The following is a 25333-nucleotide window of genomic DNA, read 5'->3' as shown; positions in this document are numbered from 1 at the left end:
CATTATGCAAACTTCTGACAATACATTTAATGTTTCTAGTAACAGCTTTGTTGTAATCTGTCGCTATCAAGTTCAATTCTCTAGAAACTGAACTACTTGGATCCGCCTTGCATTTATGTATTCCCCAATTCATGACGAACGAAAGTATTACAGCATAAATCTTTCATTAACTATTTAATTTTATCTTTATTTTTCCAAAAAGGAATTCATGAGTTGGCTTGAACAGCTGAACGTTCTGAAATTCTGTTTCTTTGGAAAACATGATGCATTGCTAGGTAGTAGATTTTTTGACAAGATTTTTATCAAAATTTCCCATTAAATCTACCTTTCTATTAAGCTTTTACCATTAAGTTAAAACATGATCAAATAGCTGAAGAAGAAAAAACAAATAGACTAAAGACACACCGCCAATAACCCTGCTTTGAGGCATCTAAATGTATTCGTCATGACTGATGGCCGATGGAGTTACAGCTGTCCGTCGGGGTCGCATCTAAGGTGGGGGGGGGGGGTGAGAGGGACTGTGGCCCTGTACTGTTCATCAAAATACAATATTAAAAGTTCTTCATTCGCGTGATACTTTTGCCTGTGATGCACAATCAGGGATTGGTTGGATCTTTTTTGAGAAATACAGTTTTCAAGGAAATCTTTTTAAGTATTTGGGGTAAGATGTGTAAGCTGCTTTATCATAACTACACAAGATAATGAAGTCTTTTACATCGCGTTACAATGTTTTACGAAGCAGGTAAACATATAGAAGGCATGTAGAGATTAACAATGCAGATGTGAGAAAAAAACCACCAAACTTCTGTTGGCGTGTATGCTTCCAGTATGTTAATACAAGAAAAAACTCCCTCTGCCAGGAAAAAACTCCCTATGTCATATATGTTAGGGTGTGTTAGGGTGTATAAAGTCTATCTGTACCGTTAAATTCATTGGCCATGCAAATTATGCTAAACCAAACTCTCGCAAAGGACTCATCATAGCTCATAGCAAAGGACTTTCTAAAGGGCTTCCCCTGTGGGTGGGGCGCTCAACCTTTCACCTTGTAAATTTAATTACAAAGAAGTTAGGAATTTGCATCTCCAAAGCAAGAACACCTTGACTTTTCTGCATGATTTAAGAATGTTTCAAAAAAATATACTGATAAATTTATAAATAGAATGAATTAACCTACAAACTGAATACAAATACAGCAATTATCGGCTCAATGCTTGATTCATTGGATTACTTGGTGATTTTATCCATTCCTTTCTTAATAATTGTTTCAATTGAGACATTCGAAGGTTAGGGTTCTCTTCCTTTAATCTTGGGAGGTTTTCTTCTTCGAAGGCAGCATAAGCTGCTTTCATTCTCTTTTCTGGATGTTTATCAACAGGGTTTTTTTCATCCTCCTTCACTTTTAGAACAGCAATTGCATCTTCAACATTCCTTGCTTCAGTAATTCCTTCTTTCTCTAAGTGTTCTGCCATTGAGCGATTGGGATTATCACCTGTAAAATCATTCATTGCTTCTTCTTCCTTTTTCCTTATGGCTTCTTCATTTTGTCTCAGCTGCACCTCCTTTTGCTTTTGTGTTTCTATTTGTGCCCTTGTGACTTTTGCTACAGGTGCTGCAGATTTGGACTTTCCTCCAAGACTGGCCTCCTCTTTTTCCAACAAAGCCTTTAACTCCTTTTTCCGCTGTAGTTCCAACTGCCGCTTCTGATCTTTATCCTCCTAAAAATGCAAAAAAGCCTCAATTCAGAGGAAAATAGAAAAACAGCCATCAACTACATGGTATGAGCGTGATTAAAACAGATTTTAGCAATGATAAAATAGCTATAAAGCAAGGCACCATGCAGAACTTTCAGCTGTAACTTTAAGTTAGTGTTAAGGCTTTCTTCTCGCATTCCCCTCAAGCAAAAATTGATACCACCTTCTTCTTGTTCACATTCATAATGCTCAGTTGAATCATTGTACATGTCAACCATGTGAGCGCGTCATTTTGTGAGAAACGTTTTCAAATTTAGAGAAATTCTCTCTTGCTGACACCCTTGTTTCCTTAGTGGCATACCTCCTCAAAATCTCTCCTCATTTTGATCTATTTGAGTCAGGTTTAGTGAGTATCTTTGGTTTTCTACCACTGCTAATAAATGTGCTTAGCTAAATTGTACTTAGTAATCCAACAACAGTCAAAAATAGACACAGAAAGTTATACACATATTAGTCTCTTTTCTGTCATGTTTTTCTTCATCACTGCCTTCACTGCCTAATCTAAATTTGTAAATGTTTCTTCATTCAAGAAATCATTTGCTGAAGCTGTGGGGTCCAAAGACATTGATTTTGTCAATTCGGCTTACATCAGAATTAATGGATTTTAAAAGAACATTTTGTAATTGACTTTGCAACAAATTTTTAAGCATGTTTAAATAGCATCATTCCTGGGGTATTCTTATAAAAATGAGTATTTGAAGTTACCAAGCAGCATGTTACACACTTTGACATGTATTATTTCATGCTTTTAAAAGATATGTTGGCAAAATCTGACTGATACTTTGGCAAGTTTTAGACATATAAAATGTCAGCATATCAAATAATTTTATTTTCTATCATTTTAAAGTCAAATTACTTTTGCTTTCCTTCACATACAAGCAATAACTTGACATTTTTCAAAAGCCTTGTTCTGATGGCTTTCAGATGGTATGATTTTCAATCTCACTTCTTCCATTTTTGGAGACTGTGTCAAATTTGCTGATGAAGTTTCTCAGCTGCAAAACATCTGACTTTGATTATTAACTTTGAGCCAACAATTTGATTACTAATTGTATACTGGTGATAGTTTGATTGTTAAATATAGCAAATGTATGGATATAAAAATCATAATGAATATATTCAAAATCCACACTACTTTAATGTTAACTGTAAAGAACCTAATATAAATATAACAAACAGAACATTTACAACAGTGGCAGCCTGGCAGTGGGGCCAAGGGGGACCAGAGCCCCAAGCTGACTTTTTATAGGGGCATCAAAGCTTGCATAGGGCACCAAAAAAATCGAAAAAAGTTTTATACAATCAATTTGTCTGGTTATTAGGTTTTTAGGAGGCCAGCAGAGACAAAGAAAACGCCTTATCTCAAAAATTTCTTGTGGTGCACGCCCCATACCCACTAAAGAAGTCTCATTTCAGGGTACGTATTTGTGCCCCTTTAGTACTGTATTATCCAGACAAAACATTTGTACTGTTCGCATGGGTGCAAAAATTAATCAATTTTTTAGAGGAGTGTCAGGAAACTAACTGTTAAATTATTTTGTGTGGAGGGCACAGCACTCATGGGGTACACAGACATACTCTGAAGACAGTCTGTGTTTAGAGCGTCCAGCTCTTATCATGTTTCTTCAAAAAGGATATATTAAACAGATTACTTTTAAATCAAAACATTTGACTTCATGATTCTCAGTTTTGCTGAAGTAGGGGGTACAGGGGGCCTGTTGCCTTTTGATAGGAGGGATAAAGAGGCTCTTTTCATTCAAGTGCCCTTGAAACCAGCCATTTTTATAGATAAATATTAGATTCTGATTGTAGTGCCTAATTCATGACAACTTTTTTCAAAACTTGTAAAAAAATTCCTTATGCTGCAAGATAGCCATATCAAGATACCTACAGACAGGGGCGGTATTAGCGATATTAGCCTCAAGCAAATTTTTTCAGCAAAGGCTCTCATAATCTACTGGTCATATATCTTTAAAATGAAACTAGCACTGGAAAATCCTTGGCAAAAACAGTTTATTTGGAAAGCTAACTGTTTTCCTGCCATTTTGCAATGATATGGCATGATATAGCCATAGTAAAGCAAGCAGAAGCTGCTACTCTTGAAACAGATTTTATCCTTTTAAAGAAAGACTTTCCTCCTACGCTGGTCACAACACTTATTGTGATGCATTCATCTGATGGCTGCAAAAAATACTATAGCCACAGCCCTGAAATTTTGCTACTAGGTTTGTGAATCCTAATAGCAACTTTGTTATCCACCTTTGTTTGTGTCTCCTTGTGTGACGTTAAGTGGCCAATCATGCTGTTTTGACAGAACCAATATATGGGGACTTGCTATTAGCCAGGTCACCCCTTCCATTCCTGTGGCATATTGCATTTAAAATAAATCATATGGCTGTTTCTGGTTTACGCTGGGGGTTTCAACAACATACTGACATACAATCCTTTCATCACCACAACGATAAACACAACACCAACAGCCACTTTGTTTGAATATATGAAAGATAGCGCTCTCTTATTATTTTTTGGCATAGTGATATGTAGTTTACTCTCAAGCTCTTATGTTAGTTTCTTCAAAAATTTAAATCTGCACTTAAATTGAATTGAAAAATATGGTGCTTTGGTTTTGTATAATAACAATGAGTATTTATCAGGAATATTTGTTCTTATTAAGGAGTATTTCAATGTACTTTACTTGCTGATATGATTTGCTATTAAAAGCGGGATGTTAATAGCAACAGAAAAGAGGCTTCAGCAGCAGCTACGGAAAGAGGGCCTTTACACTGTAAGCTAATGATATTTATCTGCATGCTGCAGGCCGTCAAAGCCAAGTCTACAGTCATAATTGAAAGACTGAATGAGTAGGCATGACTTCTACACTGTAGGCGCATTTCAATTAAGGTTGTTTTCAGAAAATTTGAAAAAATGTCTCTGAATTTTATTTAGAACTAAGAAACGGTTTGCAGCTTTACAATCTTTTTGGGGTTAGTATCAAAATCAAAATTATAAGTCTGATAAGTCTGACACTGGGTCATGTTGCCCTGGAGACCAAATATACCTCAGACCATGGCCATAGCCCCCCTTCTGATTTTTTTCTTTTCTCTTTATGACTATGAGATAGAGAGTGTTAAAATAAAAAAAGGAAAGGTGTCTTCGATATGCGGCCAAGACAATCAAGATAAAACCATGAGATAGAGCATAGAAAAAACAGTGCAATGTTGAAAACAACCATTGATGAGGGTGTGGTTGGAAGTAAAAAACAGCAACAGTCATGTCCTGATACCAGGATTTTCTCTAAAAGCAGCTTAAAATCTCTCCCAGTTGCCTCTGCCTATAGAAGTTTGAAATAAAACAGCAGCTATGAAAGAATTAGTAGAAGCTGGAAATTATCTGTTAAATACCCTTTTACTCAAGCCTGCCCCCTTGCCACTTGGTCATTCCTGTGTCCCTGATGTTTCAAACAAGTAGGCATTTTAAATTTTCTTCTTCAAGGGACATTCATTGATTTTGACAAGGAAGTTGGGTTGGGCCTAATTTTTTAATGGTTGCATTTTGTTGGCCTTTAAACATATTTCTTTTAAGCTTGGACTGGCTTCGAAGAGAAAGTCAATTTCATATGTGAGTTGGTCCAACTTGTCTTGACACCCCAATGAAAAATTATCTTATTTGCAGCCCTGTGCTCACGTGGGGTTCAGTCTATCCTGGAAAGACAAATAAGAACATTACCAGACTGCCAATCTTTTCAGGGAACCCCATTTTTCTGCTAGCACCCCCTCCCTCCCCTGGGGGCCCCCAGGCGATAAAGGCCAGGGTACCACTGTTTCACAAAGCTTTGAAGTTGGCAATTTCTGTAATAAAAATTACAGATCTAAATCTGTAATAAATTCTTAGCTGTAATAAAATTCAGAGAAACATATCATAAATTAATGGTTCTATTAACCTTTCTCTGTTGCTTTTTTGCGGTTAGTTTATGACCATCCCTCCAAAGAGCATCTTCTTTCTCCTTTTCAACACGGTCCCTTTCCTCATTCTTTTTAGTTTCTTTTCTTTCTCTTGCAGCCTCTGCTTTTGGGTTTGTAGATAGCTTTTTCGGCATGACTCTAATTCGTGTCTTTTCAACCAAAAAATGTTCTAAATTCACTAATTTGTAGCAGCATCATTTCCAATTTGAAAAGTAAGGAGAAAGAAACATCAACAACAGCTACGCTTGTAACCTCAATTGCATGTCAGCAACAACAGCCACATGCTATTGGCTTTTGTCAAATAAAAATTTTGGGTTGTCGAGCCATCTGTAAAGTCCACGGGACACAAAATTTGAAATCGTGAATAAATAATTTAGTTTTGACCTTTCCACAAAGAAAATATCATGCAGTATGCATATAACGAGAAAAGACCAAAAATAACTCTTCAATTTAAACTAACTATAGAAGTATTATAATATTATAGTAAACTAACATAAATAATTGCCGGTGTTATTGTCGATATCTATCGTGCAATGCGTAAATAAACTAGCAGGAGGTGTTGAATATATTAGGATACGCGGAGGAACTGTGTAGGGTAAAAGGGCATGTAAATTTTACATTACCGGAAAACATGAAAAACTAACGCGTGACGAGCCAATGTATCCTAACTAAAGAGAAGCATGAACAAATATAGACATAAACACAAGGCCGACCTATAATGAAATAAGTTTCTCTATTACACTTGGCCCCCTTCATACCCAAAGCAATAAACCTAAATGTTTTTCATATGGATTCAAAATGCATATAATTTTCTTCACTTACTTTTGAATTATACTTGTAAAGCATTGTTAAACTTCCCAGCATAAAAGTTTTAATTACCAGTGGGCCATTCTTTGCTCAAAGACCCAGAGGAAATTGCCCCCTTGCATTGTAAGCTTCGCTGCTCCAGAAAGTTTGCATTGGAAATCTAGCCTGGTTATATCATTGATGGAAAAAACATTACACATTATCAAGAAGAGATCAGAGTTAATTGTTTCTGTGCAAGAGTATAGGGTGATCGAATGAGTATATCAGATATATGGAGATATAAATTGCAGGTTGAGATAATGAATTGTTAATAGCTAGAGCCAAGCATTCCTAGACAGCTGATTTACAAATTTGTCTGTCTATCAACGAGAGTCTTTTTTATGGATTGGCCATTTATGTTCTCTACTTTGGGTTGATATCGTTTCATACCTACCGTTAGTTGATTCGAGCAAAAAGAGTTTTTAGTAAGAAGCAAAACAAAGACGATCTGGACGAAACATATTCTTGTAGAAATTTTAGATTACATTTATAATCAAGTTCAAAGAGCTTTTAAACAATGACTCATTTTGAATTATTCATAGGAAACCTTTTCAGTTCATTGATAACCGGCGTCCCTGTTTTTTGCCCAAATATCGCAAATATTTTAAAAAAAGTGACCGGAAAGTCGCAAGTATACAGGAAGGAATTTTCAGTCGCCACTTAAGTCAGAATTCACCCAGTCTAGCAACACTAAGATGTCTTGATTGATTCAAAGTTGATTGGTTGTCTAGTTGCTAGTCTCGCTATGGATTGGCTAGTCAAAGCCTCAACGGATAGACAAAGAATCAAGCTTGAAGATTTTCAGTTGAAACTTCGAGCTTCACCTTTTACGAGCTTCACCTGAAACTTCATGCCATCATCAGGCAAATGTATCTTTGAATCTCTCAACTTCATTGAATAAAATATTGTTTGAATCTCGAATCTTTATTGAATAAAATATTGTTACCTATAAACGCATTACCAAAACAAGACTCAAAGCCACACCTAAAGGGAAATGACTTATGTGGGCCATTGCCATAGTGCCTGTCAGAACAATTTAGTATTGAACCCTTTTATGTTATTTGGTAAAACATATCATGCGACCTTACACGTTTTTATGCCATAGGCTGCTGTTACAGGCAGTGGCGGCGCCAGGGGGTGGTATGGGGGGGTAATTACCCCCCATATTTTTCGAAACATGGTCTACATATTTCTTCTAAAAACGGGTTAAAAAGCACTAGGTAGGGGTAGATCATATTTCCTAAGAAAATTTAACCTGGTACAAAGCACTGAAACGAGACGATTAGGGCGTGGTCTCACTGGCCACGCCCATTACCCTCCCACTCGGCAGTAGCTGGCGCCGCCACTGGTTACAGGGTCTTCTAGAAAAATGATCAGGTGTTAATCATGATCAACGACTTCGCAGAAAACAATCAAGAGAAAGTCACAACAATATCTGACAATCTTGTTTTTGATTACTTAATAGCTACAGTTGCTGCTACAAATTATACTGCTACCTTATACAAAACAGCTAGTCGTTTGGCTGAAGTTTCGTTCCTCGATTGAGATATATTGCAAATAAACTTTGAAGCTGATCAAATAAATAATTGTGAACGATTTACAATTCTGGATATCTTCAAACTTTGCAAAACAGTAAAATGTCTAACCAGCAAAGATATTGTGGAATTGGTTTCCAAAAGATCCTAAATTTTGCTGCCTGCTTTGTCCTGCTGTTGCCAGCCTGTGGTGCATGTAGCCAGAACCAAAATTTCTCTTTGCCATCGCAGGTTTCCTGCTGCTAGCAACTTTTTTCCACTTCTTAATGATGTCACCAAAATTTCTCTCGAAGTCAAAATCTGGGAGAAAACGGGAACCGTGTGCATAGAAGTCGGGGTAATACGGCTCCATTTCATCTCTTGAAACAGGTTTTGCGTGGAGATGGACAGCGAAGGCCATAAACAGAACCAGTAACATCATTTGCATATGCACCATTTTGAAATTTCTGTAATGAAAAGGCATAGTAAATTGCTTTGATTGATAGGATTATGTATAAAAATGTCAATCAACCTGTATTTACCATCATCATCAGTGTTCTTGATACCCGGAATTTGACATAAAACAAGGGGGAATGGCTGAGAGGGGAGGGGAGAAGGCTATAGTTTGTCTGGAAATTCGGAACTATCGTCGTTAGCCCCCTAAAAATTCAACTCCCATTTCTCCCTTGTCAGAACATTAGCCAAAAAAGATTGGTATTTAATGCAATGCAGGTTCAAATCAATAGACTACCAAAGTGATGATGTCACAAAAAATATATTTGAAAACGTTTTCAATTTTTGAAATCAGCTGAATATGTTACTAATTGGCTGAGCTTTGCTACATAAGCAACAGTATTCTATTAGCAAACCTGAAATCTTTTATCGGCCATATAACCTCAATTTTTGAGCATTTCTGTCTGATTTAACATATCCAGAGATTAGTTAGTCAAAATTAAGAAATTCAAAAAAAAAATTTTTGATGACTTCACACTTCGGTACACTTAGAATTTTTGGGAATTTTTTTGTGATCAACAGTCAACACAATTTTGATCTATATTTTGCTCAATATAGGCTTTGTAGTTATATTTGCTCACAATGCGACGAAATAACCAAAAACTGTTACAGAGCAAAGCAACCCAATGTTACAAAAATTTCTGACACAGCCCAAGGTATTGAAATTTCGATTTATGTAACTAACAAGATAAAATATATAAATATATAAAGAGATAAACCATTTTTAAGGATTTTTTCTTGTTAAATGTTTCCTTTTCGTAACATTTGGTGGTACGAAAAAGCAAATTATTGGTGAACATTGAATCTTGAAGAACTTCGAATAGCTCTGATCAAAATTCCATGGATTGGGAAGTGTTCGGAAAATTGGTATAACGCAACCAGTATACAAACGTGTAGAAGTAAGGAAGAAAGAAGTGTCTCAGTATTGATCAAATGCACGAAATTAATACTATTTGACACGTGCTGTAAAAATTATTTAACAACAAAAGCAGTAATTATATAAAACGGAAAAACGTTATTGCTACTTACGGCTAGACAACAGCAACAGGTAGACTACGTTGAAACTCCCTGGCGACAGAAAGCAGCCAAGCAATGCTTTGGAGTCTGTGATTGTACTGTTCATGGCTTTAATGCAGTTCTTATTTATTCATTTCTAAAAGGAACAGCTGGCTAATGACTTGTTAACGAAATCATTGATTCATTCCGAGGTAACAATCGATTGACTATTTTTGATACGCTGTATTCTGAGTAGGTGAGAAGAAGTGAACCCACCATATTTTCTCATATCAAAGCACCGGCTGGCCTAGAAGACAGCACCTCTTTCCAATGGAATTGGAAATCAGTCACAAGAATTTCGTATTTATGTTCACAAAAAGTGTCAAGAAAACGGAATTTTTCTGACGTTTACCATATGCTGTACGTAAGCATCGTTTAGTACAAAAGCCACATGCTTCAGCCTAGCAGCTCCGATATTTAGAGCTGAGATACAAAAAAAAACATGCTAACCCGCCTTCGCTAAAAATCTTGTACTTTATAATGCGACAAAACAACCATGGACAAAATAAATTTACAGCGGATCTTCTTCATGTTATACCGTTTTTCCTCATGGTATACCGTTTTTTCTCTAAAGAACGCGGCGGCGTTTGATACAAAATCCAAATTTGGGTACGATGCTCAAAAAGGGTGGCGTTTATCACATGGCGGTGTTTAATACACAATGAAAAGTTTTCAAACGGAAAATGAAAAGAAAAGTGCAAGGAAAAAAGATCAAAACAGACAGACCTTAGCATGACTTTGCATAGTTTTTGACTGATAGCAATTAATTTCTGTCGCCAGTTTTTTAAAAAATAGACTTGAAATAAATTTGCAAAGGCGACTTGTGTAATAAAAAGCGAAATCAAAACCTATACGAATGCAGCTTTATTCGTCTTGAATGATGATAAATTTAAAAAAAATTAAAACTTGATTAAAGATTTTAATGTCTAGCCTTATTGAGAAGAAAGATGGAGACATGTGGCATAGAGCATCTGGCATGGAGACAAACCTGGCACCAAGGTGGCAAGGGAGGGCATGAATGGGGGCAGAAGGACTGCTATTAATGAATTAACAGTGAAATTGAAAGAAACGTTTGAAAGATCTCTGAACAAGCATGCATTTTTTATTTACTAGAAATATTCTCATTTCTAGTATCAAAATTAATTACTTCCAACTCTGCGCGAAAGAGAGAAGAGAGGTTCTAAGCGTACAAGTCCGTAGGTTATTAATCAAATAGTATTATTCGATAAGAAGCTTACTGTAAAATTCTATGCAGATTCTTCTACCTATTTTTATTCTTGATACTTGCTTAATTTTTTATACACATCTGATATTGTTACTTAGCCACAAAACTGCGATCAGCGTAATGAGAGCTGGATGCTTAGAATAACGACCAATAGACCTAAACAAGATAAACTGTAAAGCCGACTTTCAGAGAAGAGTCAAGTCACATATTGATGTAGAAATCATGTTAAAACTGTGTGAACATTCGCGTTTGTGTCCAGTGTGTTTCAGCAAAAACTTAATTAACATTTTAAAGAAATGGCAACAGGTTTATCTTTGCATATATCACGAGCAGGCAGAACACTCAGAGCCGTTCGTGAAGACAAGCTCACCGTATAGTGTGGACAACAGAAAACGAAAACTTTTCGTGAAAATATCTCTTCAATATAGTCAAATTTATCAACCATCTAATGAAAACACTTTCTAGCACTAAGATTGGTACCTGAAACCACAAGGAAAACAATTTCTGCTAATGAACATGTAATTATCAAATCTTTACTAAACATTCAATAGATTTAACCCACTGTCCTCGGGACTTCCAAATTTCAGTGTTGCTCAAATGAATAATTGATCCTAAAACAAAACAAACTTATATTAGCAAAAAACGTTCAAGAGGAACCCACAGTAATCTGGTCCAACTATGCTTAAAGATTCAGAAAATTGAATCGAATAAAGCAGAAAAAGCACCATAATTTGCAGATTTTGAGGTTTCAATTTTATGACTTTAGAGCATGCAATGCTTATGATGATGAACAACGTGGGATTTAGTCCCCTAACTAGGCCGATGTCTATGCAATGTTATTAACTACAATTTAAGAGATATCTATGATATGCCATGGTATAACCTTTCCATGATATAAAAAATTATTCAAAAGAATACTATATGTCATACAGGATACTAATTCTAGCACAACCTGTAATGTTGGGATAAAATATCAGACATAACGAATGGATCCGTCTGCCGTGCGCAGCTGGTAAAATACAATTCAGAGCGGTTTATCTAATTTGAAGATGGCAAGAAATAGCAAAAACATTGTATGCTACTAATTTTGCGATACCAAAAACATATTTGGTTTCTCTGATTACAAGGCCAGGAAACTCCAAACAAAAAGGAATCGTCAAAACTTTTCTCAGTAGAAGATGGAAATGTTGCTAAAAATGAAAGTACAGCAGGGTATCCGTTTCGTTTTATGTTTCATAAAAAACTTGACAGCCAATAGACAAGACAGAAAATTCAAGAACTAACTGACATTAAATGTCTCCTAACTACTTTTATTAGCAAAGAATATTTATTAACAGCGTTTCTCTTATTTTAATAAAAGTTGATCCATGAATTGTCAAATATTACTCTAAAGGCGGTTCACGTTGCAACCAATAATTATAGTCAATAGTGGGTAAATAGTGTTTTTACAAACTGTTTTCAGGAGAACTTTCAAGACTATTAGCCCTATGTCAAAAGTCTTCTTTTATCAGGATTGGAATAGAATTTTGAAAAGATGTAGCATTTTTTAATAGCCCTTTAAAATAAAAGTCTAAAGACTTGTCTGTCTTATCCCTCCTGATCTGACTTTGAGTCAACTATTTTCAAAAATGTCCTGTGAGCTAAAACCACGCACTAGAAAATTTGAAAATTTCTCTTTCCTAGAAAAAATTCCTGCTTCATTAAATTTTGAAAAAGAAGATGTTACTCTCTGATCAATGAGAAAATGGACGTAGTTGAATAAGGTTTTGTTATAAGTAGGTGTGAGCAGGGCCCAGAATTTTATTGAATCCCTCTTCCTTTTGAATTTGTCTTACGTCACTTTAGGATACAACTGTTTCGACATCTAAAGATGCAATTTCTTATTGATTCCCGACATAAAACTCGTTAAAATGTCTAGAATTAAAAAGAAACCAAAAAGATTAATTCAACAGCTACTTGATCGTACTTCTACGCTGACATTCAAGATAAGCGCAAAATTAATATTCTTAATAAGTTTTAGCCGTATCATATGAGTGGCAGCAACGCAAAACAGGTGGTGAATAATTGACAAGAAATGTGTGTTTATATGAATTTTTTATACATCTTGACTTTAACTAAGCATTGAGATGTTTCTGAAGTCTCAATCAATTGACATGGTTTTATTTAGTAGTCTTACTTCCCCGTTTGCCGCTTCACATTTAATTAAAAATTAAAAATATACCTTTTAACAAAGACATAATGGATTTACTTCTGTCCATGTTGGAGACATTCTCTGCATTCGTTATCAACCACTCTAAAATCTAAATAGAACGAATCTTGAAATAAAATTATTAAATTCATAAGGATTAGCATACATTAAATTGGAAAGGATAGCAGATGAAGAAACAAAATTTATAGCGATGAAAAAGGAATGAAGAACAAATCTTTGAATACTGCATATAAGAAAATGCATAAATAATAATATGCAATCTTAATATAAGTAACATTTTAAATCAATAGAATAAGCACGAAAAAACTATCAAAAGAAGATAGTATGTTAAGTGAATCATTAAGAGAAAAAGAATGAACAAAAACTATAAAAAACACAGTCTTAAACATAAGGTTTCTCGAATTGAATTACCATGAGTTAAAAACATATAATACGTCGATTTACAAATGATAGACAAAAATATTTTCCCATGGATAACAATAATCAAAACAACTGGCCTTCACCTTTTCTTGCAAGTGTTGCCACGAAGGAGTCAACAAAAGCGATTCTAATTGCTGCCCAAACAACTCCCAACATGCCAAGTCGTAGTTTTTGTCACATGATTGCATTTTTAATGGCAGTTGAATGCCAGATGAAGACCATATTGCCAACGTGCAGGCCAGAATTTCGAGTAAGCTGCGGCAAGTTTCGTCCTACCAAAAAAAGGATTTTTCAAAAGAACATAGAAATATTGTGCTTTAATTAAATCCACAATCGTAGCCCAGAAAGTTTTCACAGGTTTCTTGATTTACAAACATTTAGCTTACACTGTTTTATGAAATAGTCAAAATCAAACTCGAGAACGTGCTTCTTGATATTCAATTTTCCCCATTTGATAAATTTTACGACCAAAAATAATTAAAACACAATGCATCATGACTTGAAATCAACAAGTCAGAATCGATGACAACGGTGTCGTATTTTTTCCGTATTATCAAAATATTAGCTAGCTCTAAAAAGTGACTCATTAGGTTCTCAAAGTAATCCAGTAACATCGAGAATGCTGGAAATGGTTGACGATTAAAGGCCCGAAAAAGGACCGAAGAAAAGATAATAAGACTACGTAACGAAAAACATTGGGATAAAGAAAATGAAGAAGAACAGGAAAAAGATAAACAGGAGGAAGAACAGGAAAAAGAATGACAGGAAGAAGAGCAGAAAGAAAGAATAACTGGAGGATATGAATAGGGAGAGAAAGATCCGAAAGAAAAACAGGAAAAAACAGAAAGATGAAAATAGGAAGAAAAACAGGAAGAAAAAGAACAGAACAGGAAGCGAAAGAACAGGAAAAAAAAGAACAGGAAGATGAGAATAGGAAGTAGAAAAACCGGAAGAAGGAGAACAGGAAAATGAACAGGAAGGTAAAACTGGAAAAAGGAAAGGATCTCGGAACTGGAAAATAAACTAATCATAAACTCAATTGCTGATCAACGTTTTACCAGTTTGTTTACTATCAGCTTGCTTATTTTCCCCATTTGCTCTAGAAGCCACATGACCTCTTCGTCACGCTCTTTTGATGTCAAAGTTCTTAGAAAGTGACGCTGTAGTGCAATTTTTATTGACAACATCGAAGAGTTGCTGATGCTTGCTGGATCTGCGATGAGACAGTTAAGAAATAATAACAATCATAATCATAAAGAAAGACGAAATTTGCCCATGTCTTAGCTGAAAAGATGTAATAGTCTTGATTCTAAGAAACAAAAATTCACATAGATACTTGCTCTCAGGCCCGCCGAGAGGTTTCAGAGGCCCTTGGGCAAGACCGAAGGACTGCTGCGAGTAGATCGAGCAGAAAATTTCTGGTATCAAACACTTCAGATTAGCTTAAAAAGAATTTCAGAATATTTCTTGCAGTCATTTTTCTCAATCTTTTAAAACGCATTTCTACGTCAAGGCATTATTTTGCTACGTTTTATTAATTCCATTCTTAAATTGGAATTCATTACTGTTTGAGGCCCCCTATCTTGAGGCCCTGGGGCAACTGGCCCCCTTTCTCAGCAGCCCAGCTTGTTCTATCTAAATTTCAACAGAGATTTTCAATTCAGTCCACCTGAACACGAGAAAATATAATATAAAGAAATGCAGGTTACAAAACACAAAGTACCTTACATAAAAAGTTTAACACAGCTGTGATAATATCGCGTATCGTGATCTTATTTAACCAAAAAACTGAAAGGGCATTTCAAAATTTAATGTTTAAGTTTGCAAACATTTTATGTTTATTCACAAAAATAAATATTGCCTGAACCTCTGCTTGAGAATAAGTTACAATCAAATAATGTCTTGTAATATTCCGTGGTGATAGCTTAACAATCACTTTGGTTATTTCATTATCACGCGGCCAAAATAGTTCCAAGAGCTGCACTCAGGATCTACATATATTTCCTTGTCTGTTATCTTGATGAGATAAGAAACAAAATAACAACCTATTTGTATAAGCAGCCAATCAATAATAGACTTTATCGAGAAAACACACATTCATTTCTAGACCCTTAACTAAATTATGTTCGAGATATAACATTAATTCGTTGAAAGGTTTCCAGGTGATATCCAAAAATTCTAAAGATACCTATCTATGATATTGGCTTCTGAATTAAACAGTGGTGTAATATTTAACGCCGTGGATACCAAGATCCTGGATCTGTTTACACGATTGCCTACTGAAAATTAGGCTGTGCACACGATATCGAATCAATTTCTCGATACGTCTACGTCTATTCACAAAGCAACGTCCTGACCACGTTACGCGCTGCAGAGCATAGACTATTGTTTGCAAAGGGGCTGTACGAAACCAGGACTTTAATAGGAGGCTCCAGAGTGAAAGTGAATCGAATTCATTCAAGTGAATTGCTACATTAAAAATTATGTGGTTTCATTTCGTTAAATAGAAAGGGAGAGCAGCAAATTCGGTATTTAATTCTAATTTGATACTACAGTGGAACCTCCATATAACGGTGGGACCAATGTTATTGTCCGTTATAGGGAGGTGTCCGCTGTATGGAGGTGTCATCTTTTTATAACTTTTGTTTTGGGACTCAAATGTCTGTCCGTTGTTTGAAGGTGTCCGTTGTATAGAGGTGTCCGTTGATGGAGGTTCAACTGTATATGATTTAGGTACCGTGTAAACAGGGCCTTTACCTCCTAAGAAAAGCTCAAAGGCTCTTTCCATGGTCTTCAATGTTGAGCCAAAATAAGCAACCATAGCTGACTCAATCCTGATAATATGTTCCGTTGTCTGCAATAACAGGTATAATGAACATCATGATCAAAAAGGTCCTAAAAGTAGCATTTGTGCAATTTTTACATAAATTAATATCCGAATGGTATTATCATAAATTAGCATGTACTTTGATACGGTTGTTGTTAATATGTGTTCGGAGAAAATATTTCCATGCTCTAAATCTTTGGGAATGATTGCTTCTTGAAATTGCGTTAGTTTTGTGCTTGAATTTGAGTAGGCTGTAAAATTCCTATTTAACCATAGGTCATTGGGGTTCAATGACCTAGTAAGTTATTTAATGCAAAGAGGTATATGGAATTGTCAACGAATATTTCAAAAAATTGTCAGGAAATTTCAAAATATCCTCTTAGTCTTTAATTAACTTGGGTAATTTTTGATAAAATATCAAACAAGCCAGAATGCAGGATGAAAGATGGAACATATTTTGCCTTAATTGCAGACCGAGACTTGAGTTGTTCACACGGTTAACATATTCAAGTGGCATAGAGATGGGAAATTTGTTCACTCAGCTGCAAAGGTAATTTCGCCTTTACAGGAATTATCTACTGTGCGCATCATAAAAAACAAGATTTAAGTAGATAAAATTGACAAGGAAGCGTTGACGGCTCAGGCAGAGAAAATGCAACGGCTACAAACTCAATAAATGATGCTGATATTGAAAAAATCGTAAATGCATGGATTTCAGATTTACAGACTTCGCCAAGGCTTTGAGTAAAATGTGGAAAAGAATGCATAGCATTCTTTATTCTCATTAGCTTTCATTAATTTGTATCAATTTGGTTTCCTTTGCTTTTTCTTTTATCAGATATCTATATATTAAATTATTTCATTTATTAATCTTCAATCTTTCATTCGTTATTAACTTTTTATCTTTTCTAGTTTCTTGTGTTTTTCTTTTATTCTTTCTATTTTTCATTCTTTCTCTCGTTCTTGTCAATTTTTTACCTTCTCTTTTCATTTTTCCTCTGAAATTCTTTCCTCTCCCATTTACTCTTCACCCAGCTCTTTTATTCTCGTTAGTTCATTGGTAGATTAATTTATTCTTCAAAAGGTTCATTTCACATAATCGTTCGATATTGATATCATTCTAATCACTAATATATGAAAAAGCGCTGCAAAGAGGCAAAATAAGCTTTAAAACACTTAGCCACTTGTATCGCGTAAATGCAAATACATCCACTAATGCTTTGACAGTGGACTGGAAAAATACGAAGGCCAGGTTGTTTTACAAGAAAAACTGAAATAAAAATAATTTTACCTGGATATTGTTCAAAAAATCGTGCTGAAGCTCCTTCGGGAGTCGCAGGACACAGTCTGCAATGCCTTTGATATTTTTATGGTCCTTTCAAAATATTTCGTAAAAAATTCAGAAAATTCTTCAACATTTGTGAAAAAGTTAATATTTTTATAGGCATAGAAGGTAAAAACTAAAAAACGAAAGAGCGAATAAAAGTGTAAAATCCAAAATGGAAAAATGAGAAAAACGGAGATAAGGAGAAGTCACTATTCATGAAAAAATAAATCTGTGTCATTAAATCGAGATTAATCAAAGCTAGAACCAATCAAACGCGTCACTTTTACTCTCACAATCCTTCGATCTACGTGGGTACAAGTTTCTGCTTGCATTTGCGCTTTAATTCTTAGCAGTGTACTATATTCAGATTGATACTTAAAACTAATCAAATAGTGGGAATGAATAGTGGGAAATGTCTCAATTCACAGGATGATAAAAGAAGACGATCAATGCACTTTGGACTTTATAGCTAATAAATTTTATAAACTTATTTTTAGAGATAGTCAAACTAATAAAGAATTGGCAATACGAAAAAATGAAAACAACATTAAATATAGATACCTTCATTGCATCTTCATTTGCAGTTATTCTTTGTAGAGCACATTTGACACAAAGAAGGCATGATTGGACAGGATTCGGAAACTCGGCCATTTTTTTCATGCTAGCTAACACCGCCAGCTTCTGGCTTTCAGTGGCATCCTAAAATGCGCCAGCAAAAAGGCTAGTCAAAAATACTCTCAAATTCAATAAATATTTAGGTCCAGATCATTCGTGGTTTTTCATGTTTCATACAGAAAACATAGAATTTAGCAAAACGTTTTAACAAAACTTTCAACTCCTATACAAAGACAAAAAGATCCAGTTTAAAATTATCGGTTGGAAAAAGTTACACGACCTATGATGTTCGATGTGTTGAGTTCTGTTCTAAGAACGCACTATCAACAGAGAAAATTGATTATTCAATTTGTAATATTCGTCAATAGAGTTACAATTAAAACAAAAGAGTTTCGAGCAAACTATGCGAATTGGAAAACAGTGTTACCGAGGACTAGATTGGGTTGGATTTTTTATTAGATTTGCTAAAATGGGAAATTTTTTCACAAACACTTAAATAACGAATACTCACTGGCTCTAGAAAGGCTTTGAGCATCATATCTTTTGCTACCATTTTCACTTTGTTTATTGGAATAAATTTAATGATATGATTGATGCTGCTTAAGATTTCTTGCTTGCATTCAAGCTGGAAGAGGAGGAATAATCACTGCCAAAAAACTTTATTGACTTTTGAGTTGACAACCTTGCAAAATTATACAGTAGTTACTATTAATTGGGACATGTACCATTATGTAAGCAAATATGCATACAGTTCCAAGTACGATTACTTTCAGCACCATGTAAACAAATTTCGGTTTGGGCTATCGGTTCAAAGATTAGCTCAATCCCAATGCCATCGTAATTCAATTCTCAATGGCGGAAGGATCTTCTAAATCAAAGTCTCAATCAAGAATGGACATACCCAATAGACTGTGCAGGGAAATTCTGGCACCATTTCAACGATCGAGGAATGAAGAAACGTTACGGTTTTTTAAGGCAGTTGCAATTCCTAGTCCCTTTCATGCGAGAAGAAGAGACCTACCTCACTTTTACGTTCTCAGATCTTGCCCTCCCTTTACAAAATGGAAATTAATTTAGTAATAAAATCGAGTGCACGTTCTGTTTTGGACATGCTTGCCTTCGAATTCAAACAATCTCGACGAACATCAATAATGTTCAACAATATCGAGCTATCACCGATGAGAAATAGAGTTCAGTTCTTTTGTTCTCTTTAGCTAACGTGTCCTCGTTATGTGTAATCTAAACCTATATGAAAAAGGTAGGGCACTGGAAAAAACCGCTAACAAACCTCAAGAGACAGAAAAACTGAAGGATTCATCCATGATAACAGCCAGGTGGGGATGGTGGCAGAAGAAGAAATGTTGAGAACAGCAAACTTGAAACAAAGACGCCTTGTTTCTTTATCTGTGCAGAAAAATCAGAAAAAAGGAAATTGCAGATAAGCTGTCAATGCAAAAATTCAAATAAGCTAACATCAAATGGAGAGCAAGTTTTCTTAACAGGTCTGTTTCCTGATAATCAAACACAGATTTGGGACTGTCTTGAATTTTGGCTCAGATTCAAAGACCTTATTACAAAAAGATAAAAAAATGTGGAACAAAGCAAGAAATATTTATTATTTCAAAGGGTTTTGATAGAACGGAAAACATCATAACGTCGAAACATTGACTTAAAATTACGGAAATATTTCGCTTACATCTAAGAGCTCTAACATCTTTGTAACTGTTTTTAAACTTACATTCATACAAAGTTTCCAACCGAAAGAGAAAAATGCATTCAACTGCTTTCTAGTTTATTTTATTGCTGGTTACGTGTTCTTCCAAGGCAATATTTTGAATAAGCAGAAAACTTGCTTTACATTGCAAACTAAATGTGTAGCGTGTTAGAGAATCATGTCATAACAGTCTCTAGCCAAAAAATCAACTCTCAAGCAATAAATATGCTGCCACATAGCTAACTGCACTGCACTGCACTGCTTTGCACTGCACTGCACTGCACTGCACTGCTTTGCACTGCACTGCACTGCACTGCACTGCACTGCTTTGCACTGCACTGCACTGCACTGCACTGCACTGCACTGCTTTGCACTGCACTACACTGCACTGCACTGCACTACACAGTGCATTGGAAATTCCCAAAACAGTTCATATATGAAATTTGACGATGAAGCTAAAAAATTGACTGAATTTCATATCAATGGGTCGTAACAGGTAGAAGAAATCTGTGCATGCATTCTCATGGATTATTCACCTACCGAAGCCAAGTTTCATAAGCGGGCTGAGTACTAAGGCCCAGTTGACAGGAGGCAGTTTCATTGCGGAGGTGGAAATAAGTGGGTGGATTATTGAATTCACAGCTTGTGATGAGAATCTGCCGTTTGGGCCTACGCAAAGAAAAACATTGTCAGAGGTATTTCAAAATATTATTAAAAAATAATGAATATCTCAACAGAAGTCGATTTTCATTTACGGTCTTGAGTGATGAAAGTTGATTTAAAAGATAAAATAAAAAACTACATCTAGACTATGCAATTTGAAATCTTGTAAAACAACACTTATTAATAGATGATATTTACTTTTTATCAATACTTTCTATGGCTGCAAATTCTCAATATATGTAATCAAATCAGAATTCAAACTTACATCTATTTATTAAATCAAACCTTCCAGGTATACCAGAGTACATCAATGTACATATTATTAGTTTGTTAGTTAATTAGTAACAAATGTGATTCAGTATCAAACAACACATGCTACCTATGATTAATTTTTAGATTCAAGATCGTTAACAGTTGAGTTTCATTGAATGGAATACGCTTCAGTAATATAAAATGACAAACCATACTATAAAAATTATCAATGACTTGTCTTCTTTCTATAGATACAATGTTACACTATACTGTGGCACCTTGGACATCTCATTACAGCACGGTTGATAGACAAAGATTCAGCGCTTTCAAATCATTGCATGAAAAATATAAAATATGAAGAACTATAATTCTAAAATCTGAGCAAATCTAGAAAAATGGCAGCATATTTCTTGCACCAGCTCAATTTTATACCTGGTAATTTTTGACAACAAAACTCACCTGATTTCCCTGCTTCGACAAGGCAGTCAAACAGGGATCGAAGTAAACTTGATTCACTTAAATAATTATAGTTGCCAGGCACTGAAAAATAAAATGAATGTAAACTGAATCCGAGGGGGGCGAGGGGGGGCGACCGCCTCCAATACTTTGGAGGACAATGGTCTTTTGTTCTAAAACAATGGGAAATGTGACGTCATCTTATTAAAACAATAGGCTTGCCCCCCAATATTTGATCAAGTGTCCGCCCCTGATCCGAGTAAGCAATCAATCATATTTGCCGAATGAAACTCAAAATGATTTGAACAAAAATTGAAAAACAATAGCTTTGTCTTACCTTGCTCGGGCTTACAATCCTGGACTCAATTATTGAGACAAAAGTAAATGTTTGCAATTTCCTACCAAATGTGTTGACCCTGTATATTTGAATTGTCCTCTTTCCCCCGAATCAATGTTTGATTGGTAGTTTTATCATTAGTGCTTCAAAAACATGCATCCAACATTGAATTGGCGGAGGAGGGAAAGTATATTTTGAAAGGAAAGAGAATACATTAAGCTTTCTAGAAAATTTTCAACTATTTTTGTCCACGATTGTAGACCTCATTAATAGAAAGCGTGTAAATGAAGCTTGACAGGTATGCATTCATCATTACATTTGAAAATTGTGCAAGGAACCCCGTGAAGGAAAAATTTTGAACTACAAGGAAATGAGGGGGGGGGGGTGCTATGGACACCGGTCATAAAAACGTTAAAAAGTGAGAAAGAGATATTTTGTAATACATGGCTGAACATGACTTATCACTTCGGAAGGTGTCATATAAATTTTTACATACTCACAGGCAGATTGTCGTTGCGTTCCTCCAAGGTAGACAAGATGGAGTAATCCAAGCAGTCTGCAGCAATGGATGCAGAATGACGACTCTTCAGTTATTTCTACTAACTAAAAAGATATAAAAAATCTGATCACCCTTACGCAGGTCAGGCATTCGAAAATGCATTGTTGAATTTCGTGGTGATTTGCTTTCCGTTGGTGATTGTTTGCTAATTCGATTATTGGACTTGATTACGAACGCTACACCATATTCTGATGGCATAGAAGAAGCACAGAATTCAATCCTGGTTGCTTGTGTCTGCAAGCAGATATCATTAAAGAAAACCAAACTTATACGAAACTTCATCAAATTCTAATTCTTTTTAATCATCAAGCCCCCTTAAAAATGCAAAATGTAATCTAATAAAGGTTACTTGGTCTCTTAGCGTAAAGAACCTGCAACGTACTGAAATCGTATTAAAGATAAACATACCTGCTGAAGCGTCTTAACAACAACTGCCAATTTGTTCTTTAAAGAAGCATCGAAGACATCTAGCTGATCAAACTGGAACAAGACAACAAAAGGTGCCTAGATGTTATTTCTATTGACTTGCAACTTAGGTCAGCCGTTTTGGGACAAGCCTATTTGTCTCTTTTTTGGGGCTTATATCATTGGGGATGTCCATTCATGGACGCTTTACTGTATTTAGCTTGGGATGAAAATGCTATTAGAAAAAAAACTACTTAGTAAACTAAAGCTTTTCGTCTGACACTCTTCAGAGTTTAAAACGTCAGAACATAGACCGACAACTCTGCGCTAGGAAATATATATACCCAGTTGTGGATCGAAATAGGCCAATCAGAAAACACCATATCCACAACTGGGTATATATATTTCCTAGCTTGGAGTTTTGATCTATGTTCTGACGTATTAATCTCTGAAGAGTGTCAGACGAAAAGCTTTAGTTTACTAAATGTTTGCTTTTTTCCAAGCCATTATCAAGTTTTGTACCACCAAAAGATTGTTTAGAAAAAACTACCTGGAAAAGAAATGAACTGCATCCAAATGTGTTCAAAAGACCATAGACACAAGCAGTTCGCTCTTCTGTTGCCTTTTTCTACAACATGATTAAAAAGTTACATTAGATATCTTGTTTTCAAGAGCCAGAGACAGAAATTTCCTCAGGATTGCATTAGACTATGGTTAGTTAGTCTTTAGAAAGTTGAGATTCTAGGTGAGCTAGGGTAAGATATTAAGTTATGCAAGAAGGCCGCAGATTAAGTTTGGCAAGTAAGTATTTTCAAATGAGAAATAAATAAGTTAAAAATTAATATCGTCTACTTCTATCCACAACTGCTTTCACAAAATACAGTAATTAACTTTCGTAAAACATAATTTTAATGAGCCATTGAAAATACTGCATAATGTAGTCTTAAGGTAGATGCTCTAATGAAGATAACTACTTGTGAATAACAAAAACGAAACCTGATCTGTCATGTCTTGAAGCCAAAGATCAACTGCAATTTCTACAAGACTTTTCGTCTGGCTTAAGCCAGAGTACAAGGATCCCTGCAACAGCATACCATACGCAGCTTGCAATACATAGCTCTGAGAATGTAAGATATGGAACAAATATATAATAGACACAGTATTTTTCTATAAACTTTAAATGATGATGACGAAGAAGAATCAATTTCATTGGTTTGAGCGCAAAACTTAACATAAAAAGTATAGAATAACAATTGGCATTTAACGAAGCTTTTACGGAAAACAGTAAAATCAGAGACAGACACAATCTACAGGCAGAACAGCCCTAAAGCATTGGAGTCATCACCAACTTAAAAAACATTACCACCACTTTTCACTCTTAATATCAAGTACTGTATACAAATTAAATGTGGCGTCGTAATCTCTGGAGCCTAAAAGGTTCCCCTGAATGTATTTCTAGCTTTACACTAGACAAATACATATTTATATACAATATTTCAATACGTCTTCGAGAAGTTATGTATTACCATCATATACTATGCATTGAATATAATTTCTATAAAGCATACCGCTGGGTGCATTTTACGAACTGAATTTATGACATCCAAGGCCTCAGCTACGACACTAGCCTTGATCAGATCAGCAAAAAAGCCGCTAACAGTTGAAACCGCTAAAGCAAAATAGAATCCCTGTAAAGAAATGGACATGCATCAGAAATACGAGGAGATCAAAGAAGCCAATTGACTATCTTGTCGTATATGGCGAGAAAATGGCGGATCCATAGGCCGTTGAGATGGATATCTAGGTCTATAAATAAATAGCATAAAAAAGTTTTCAAATTGTGCTAAGATACTAAGGGCAGGTATCAAACATTTATAGATCAGTTATATAATACACAACAAAAGCTCAAAGAACCTCAAAGATCAAAGATCAAAACAGTGTTCTCCAAAGGTTCGCCAACATTTTAAATTCACCAATTAAATCATAAGTTTTGAAATGTTACATATTTCATCAAATTTTTTACAAATTCCTTCTTAATATACTTTAGTGTATTTCTGTTTTCGTCTGGCCTTCTTTAAAAAATGAAAACTTTTATGTCTTACCTCATCTAAAAGACTCGGTTTTTCATGTAGATCCAGATTTTTTACAAATTCAGCTAATTTGTTATAAGCAGCGATGGCATAAACTCTAGAATCTTTTGAACTCTCTGTGAATGTTGCGCACAAGGCTAGGCCATATCCAAAAACGGCGCCTTCCCTGTGCAAATGAAGAAAACTCACTTTAACTTGTATATCAACAAGGCCTTTGTCATGATATTAATGCTTTACCAGGGCTGTGTATTCCTGTCCACAGTCAAAGCTTTCTGGGGAAAGGTTTGCAGATTTGAAAGAGAAAGCTCTACAAAGATTATAATAAGAAATGCGCAATATGGAAACTTCAGGGTAAAAAACGATAGATATGGTAACAATTCAAAGAGAAATGGGAACCTTCAATAGGGAGCATTTCGTGAAATTCCATTTCAATTACGTATTTCACAATGTTTCGTGATACGCCCTGCTCTGAAAATTTATTTGACTAGTTTTAATTTTAGTACAGAAAGTGAATAAGACGCATTTTAATTATGTGAATTATAAAAATTACTATAGAATTTGTCATGTTATGCTAACATGTTCAAAGGTGTGA

The 25333-nt window shown here is 35.2% G+C and overlaps 2 protein-coding genes across 2 annotated transcripts in view; both read right to left on the bottom strand.

Moving 5' to 3' along the window:
* Window positions 1–1144: 1144 nt before the first annotated feature.
* Window positions 1145–5952, bottom strand: LOC135687495 (uncharacterized). The gene is made up of 2 exons (XM_065204066.2): window positions 5692–5952; window positions 1145–1715 (listed from the first exon to the last, which is right to left on the bottom strand). The coding sequence occupies exons 1-2, from the start codon at window positions 5845–5847 to the stop codon at window positions 1197–1199; spliced, it is 675 nt and encodes a 224-aa protein (XP_065060138.2). The 5' UTR covers window positions 5848–5952; the 3' UTR covers window positions 1145–1196.
* Window positions 5953–11267: 5315 nt separating this feature from the next.
* LOC135687480 (focadhesin) overlaps window positions 11268–25333 on the bottom strand; it is a 36665-nt gene continuing 22599 nt past the window's right edge. The window contains exons 29-45 of the mRNA XM_065204047.2: window positions 24754–24907; window positions 24220–24339; window positions 23648–23770; window positions 23202–23279; window positions 22655–22726; window positions 22188–22290; window positions 21354–21434; window positions 20520–20648; window positions 19554–19669; window positions 18777–18890; window positions 18212–18349; window positions 17615–17698; window positions 16254–16350; window positions 14555–14709; window positions 13580–13768; window positions 13089–13167; window positions 11268–11478 (exon numbers count right to left, since the gene is read on the bottom strand). Of these exons, the coding sequence (XP_065060119.2) occupies window positions 11393–11478; window positions 13089–13167; window positions 13580–13768; window positions 14555–14709; window positions 16254–16350; window positions 17615–17698; window positions 18212–18349; window positions 18777–18890; window positions 19554–19669; window positions 20520–20648; window positions 21354–21434; window positions 22188–22290; window positions 22655–22726; window positions 23202–23279; window positions 23648–23770; window positions 24220–24339; window positions 24754–24907 (1918 nt within the window). The 3' untranslated portion in view covers window positions 11268–11392. The remainder of the gene's footprint in view (window positions 11479–13088; window positions 13168–13579; window positions 13769–14554; window positions 14710–16253; window positions 16351–17614; window positions 17699–18211; window positions 18350–18776; window positions 18891–19553; window positions 19670–20519; window positions 20649–21353; window positions 21435–22187; window positions 22291–22654; window positions 22727–23201; window positions 23280–23647; window positions 23771–24219; window positions 24340–24753; window positions 24908–25333) is intronic.

The sequence above is a fragment of the Rhopilema esculentum genome, chromosome 20, assembly GCF_057945365.1.
Source record: "Rhopilema esculentum isolate cy_ngs chromosome 20, ASM5794536v1, whole genome shotgun sequence".
Classification (NCBI taxonomy): domain Eukaryota; kingdom Metazoa; phylum Cnidaria; class Scyphozoa; order Rhizostomeae; family Rhizostomatidae; genus Rhopilema; species Rhopilema esculentum.
This window is presented reverse-complemented; position numbering and strand designations above follow the sequence as displayed.

What these genes read in the sequence shown, in the direction of transcription:
- LOC135687495 (XM_065204066.2), bottom strand. Translation starts at nt 5,847, where the DNA reads ATGCCGAAAAAGCTATCTACAAACCCAAAAGCAGAGGCTGCAAGAGAA. An exon ending in CAAAAAAGCAACAGAGAAAG is followed by an intron (nt 1,716 to 5,691) that starts GTTAATAGAACC and finishes TTGCATTTTTAG; the next exon opens with GAGGATAAAGATCAGAAGCG.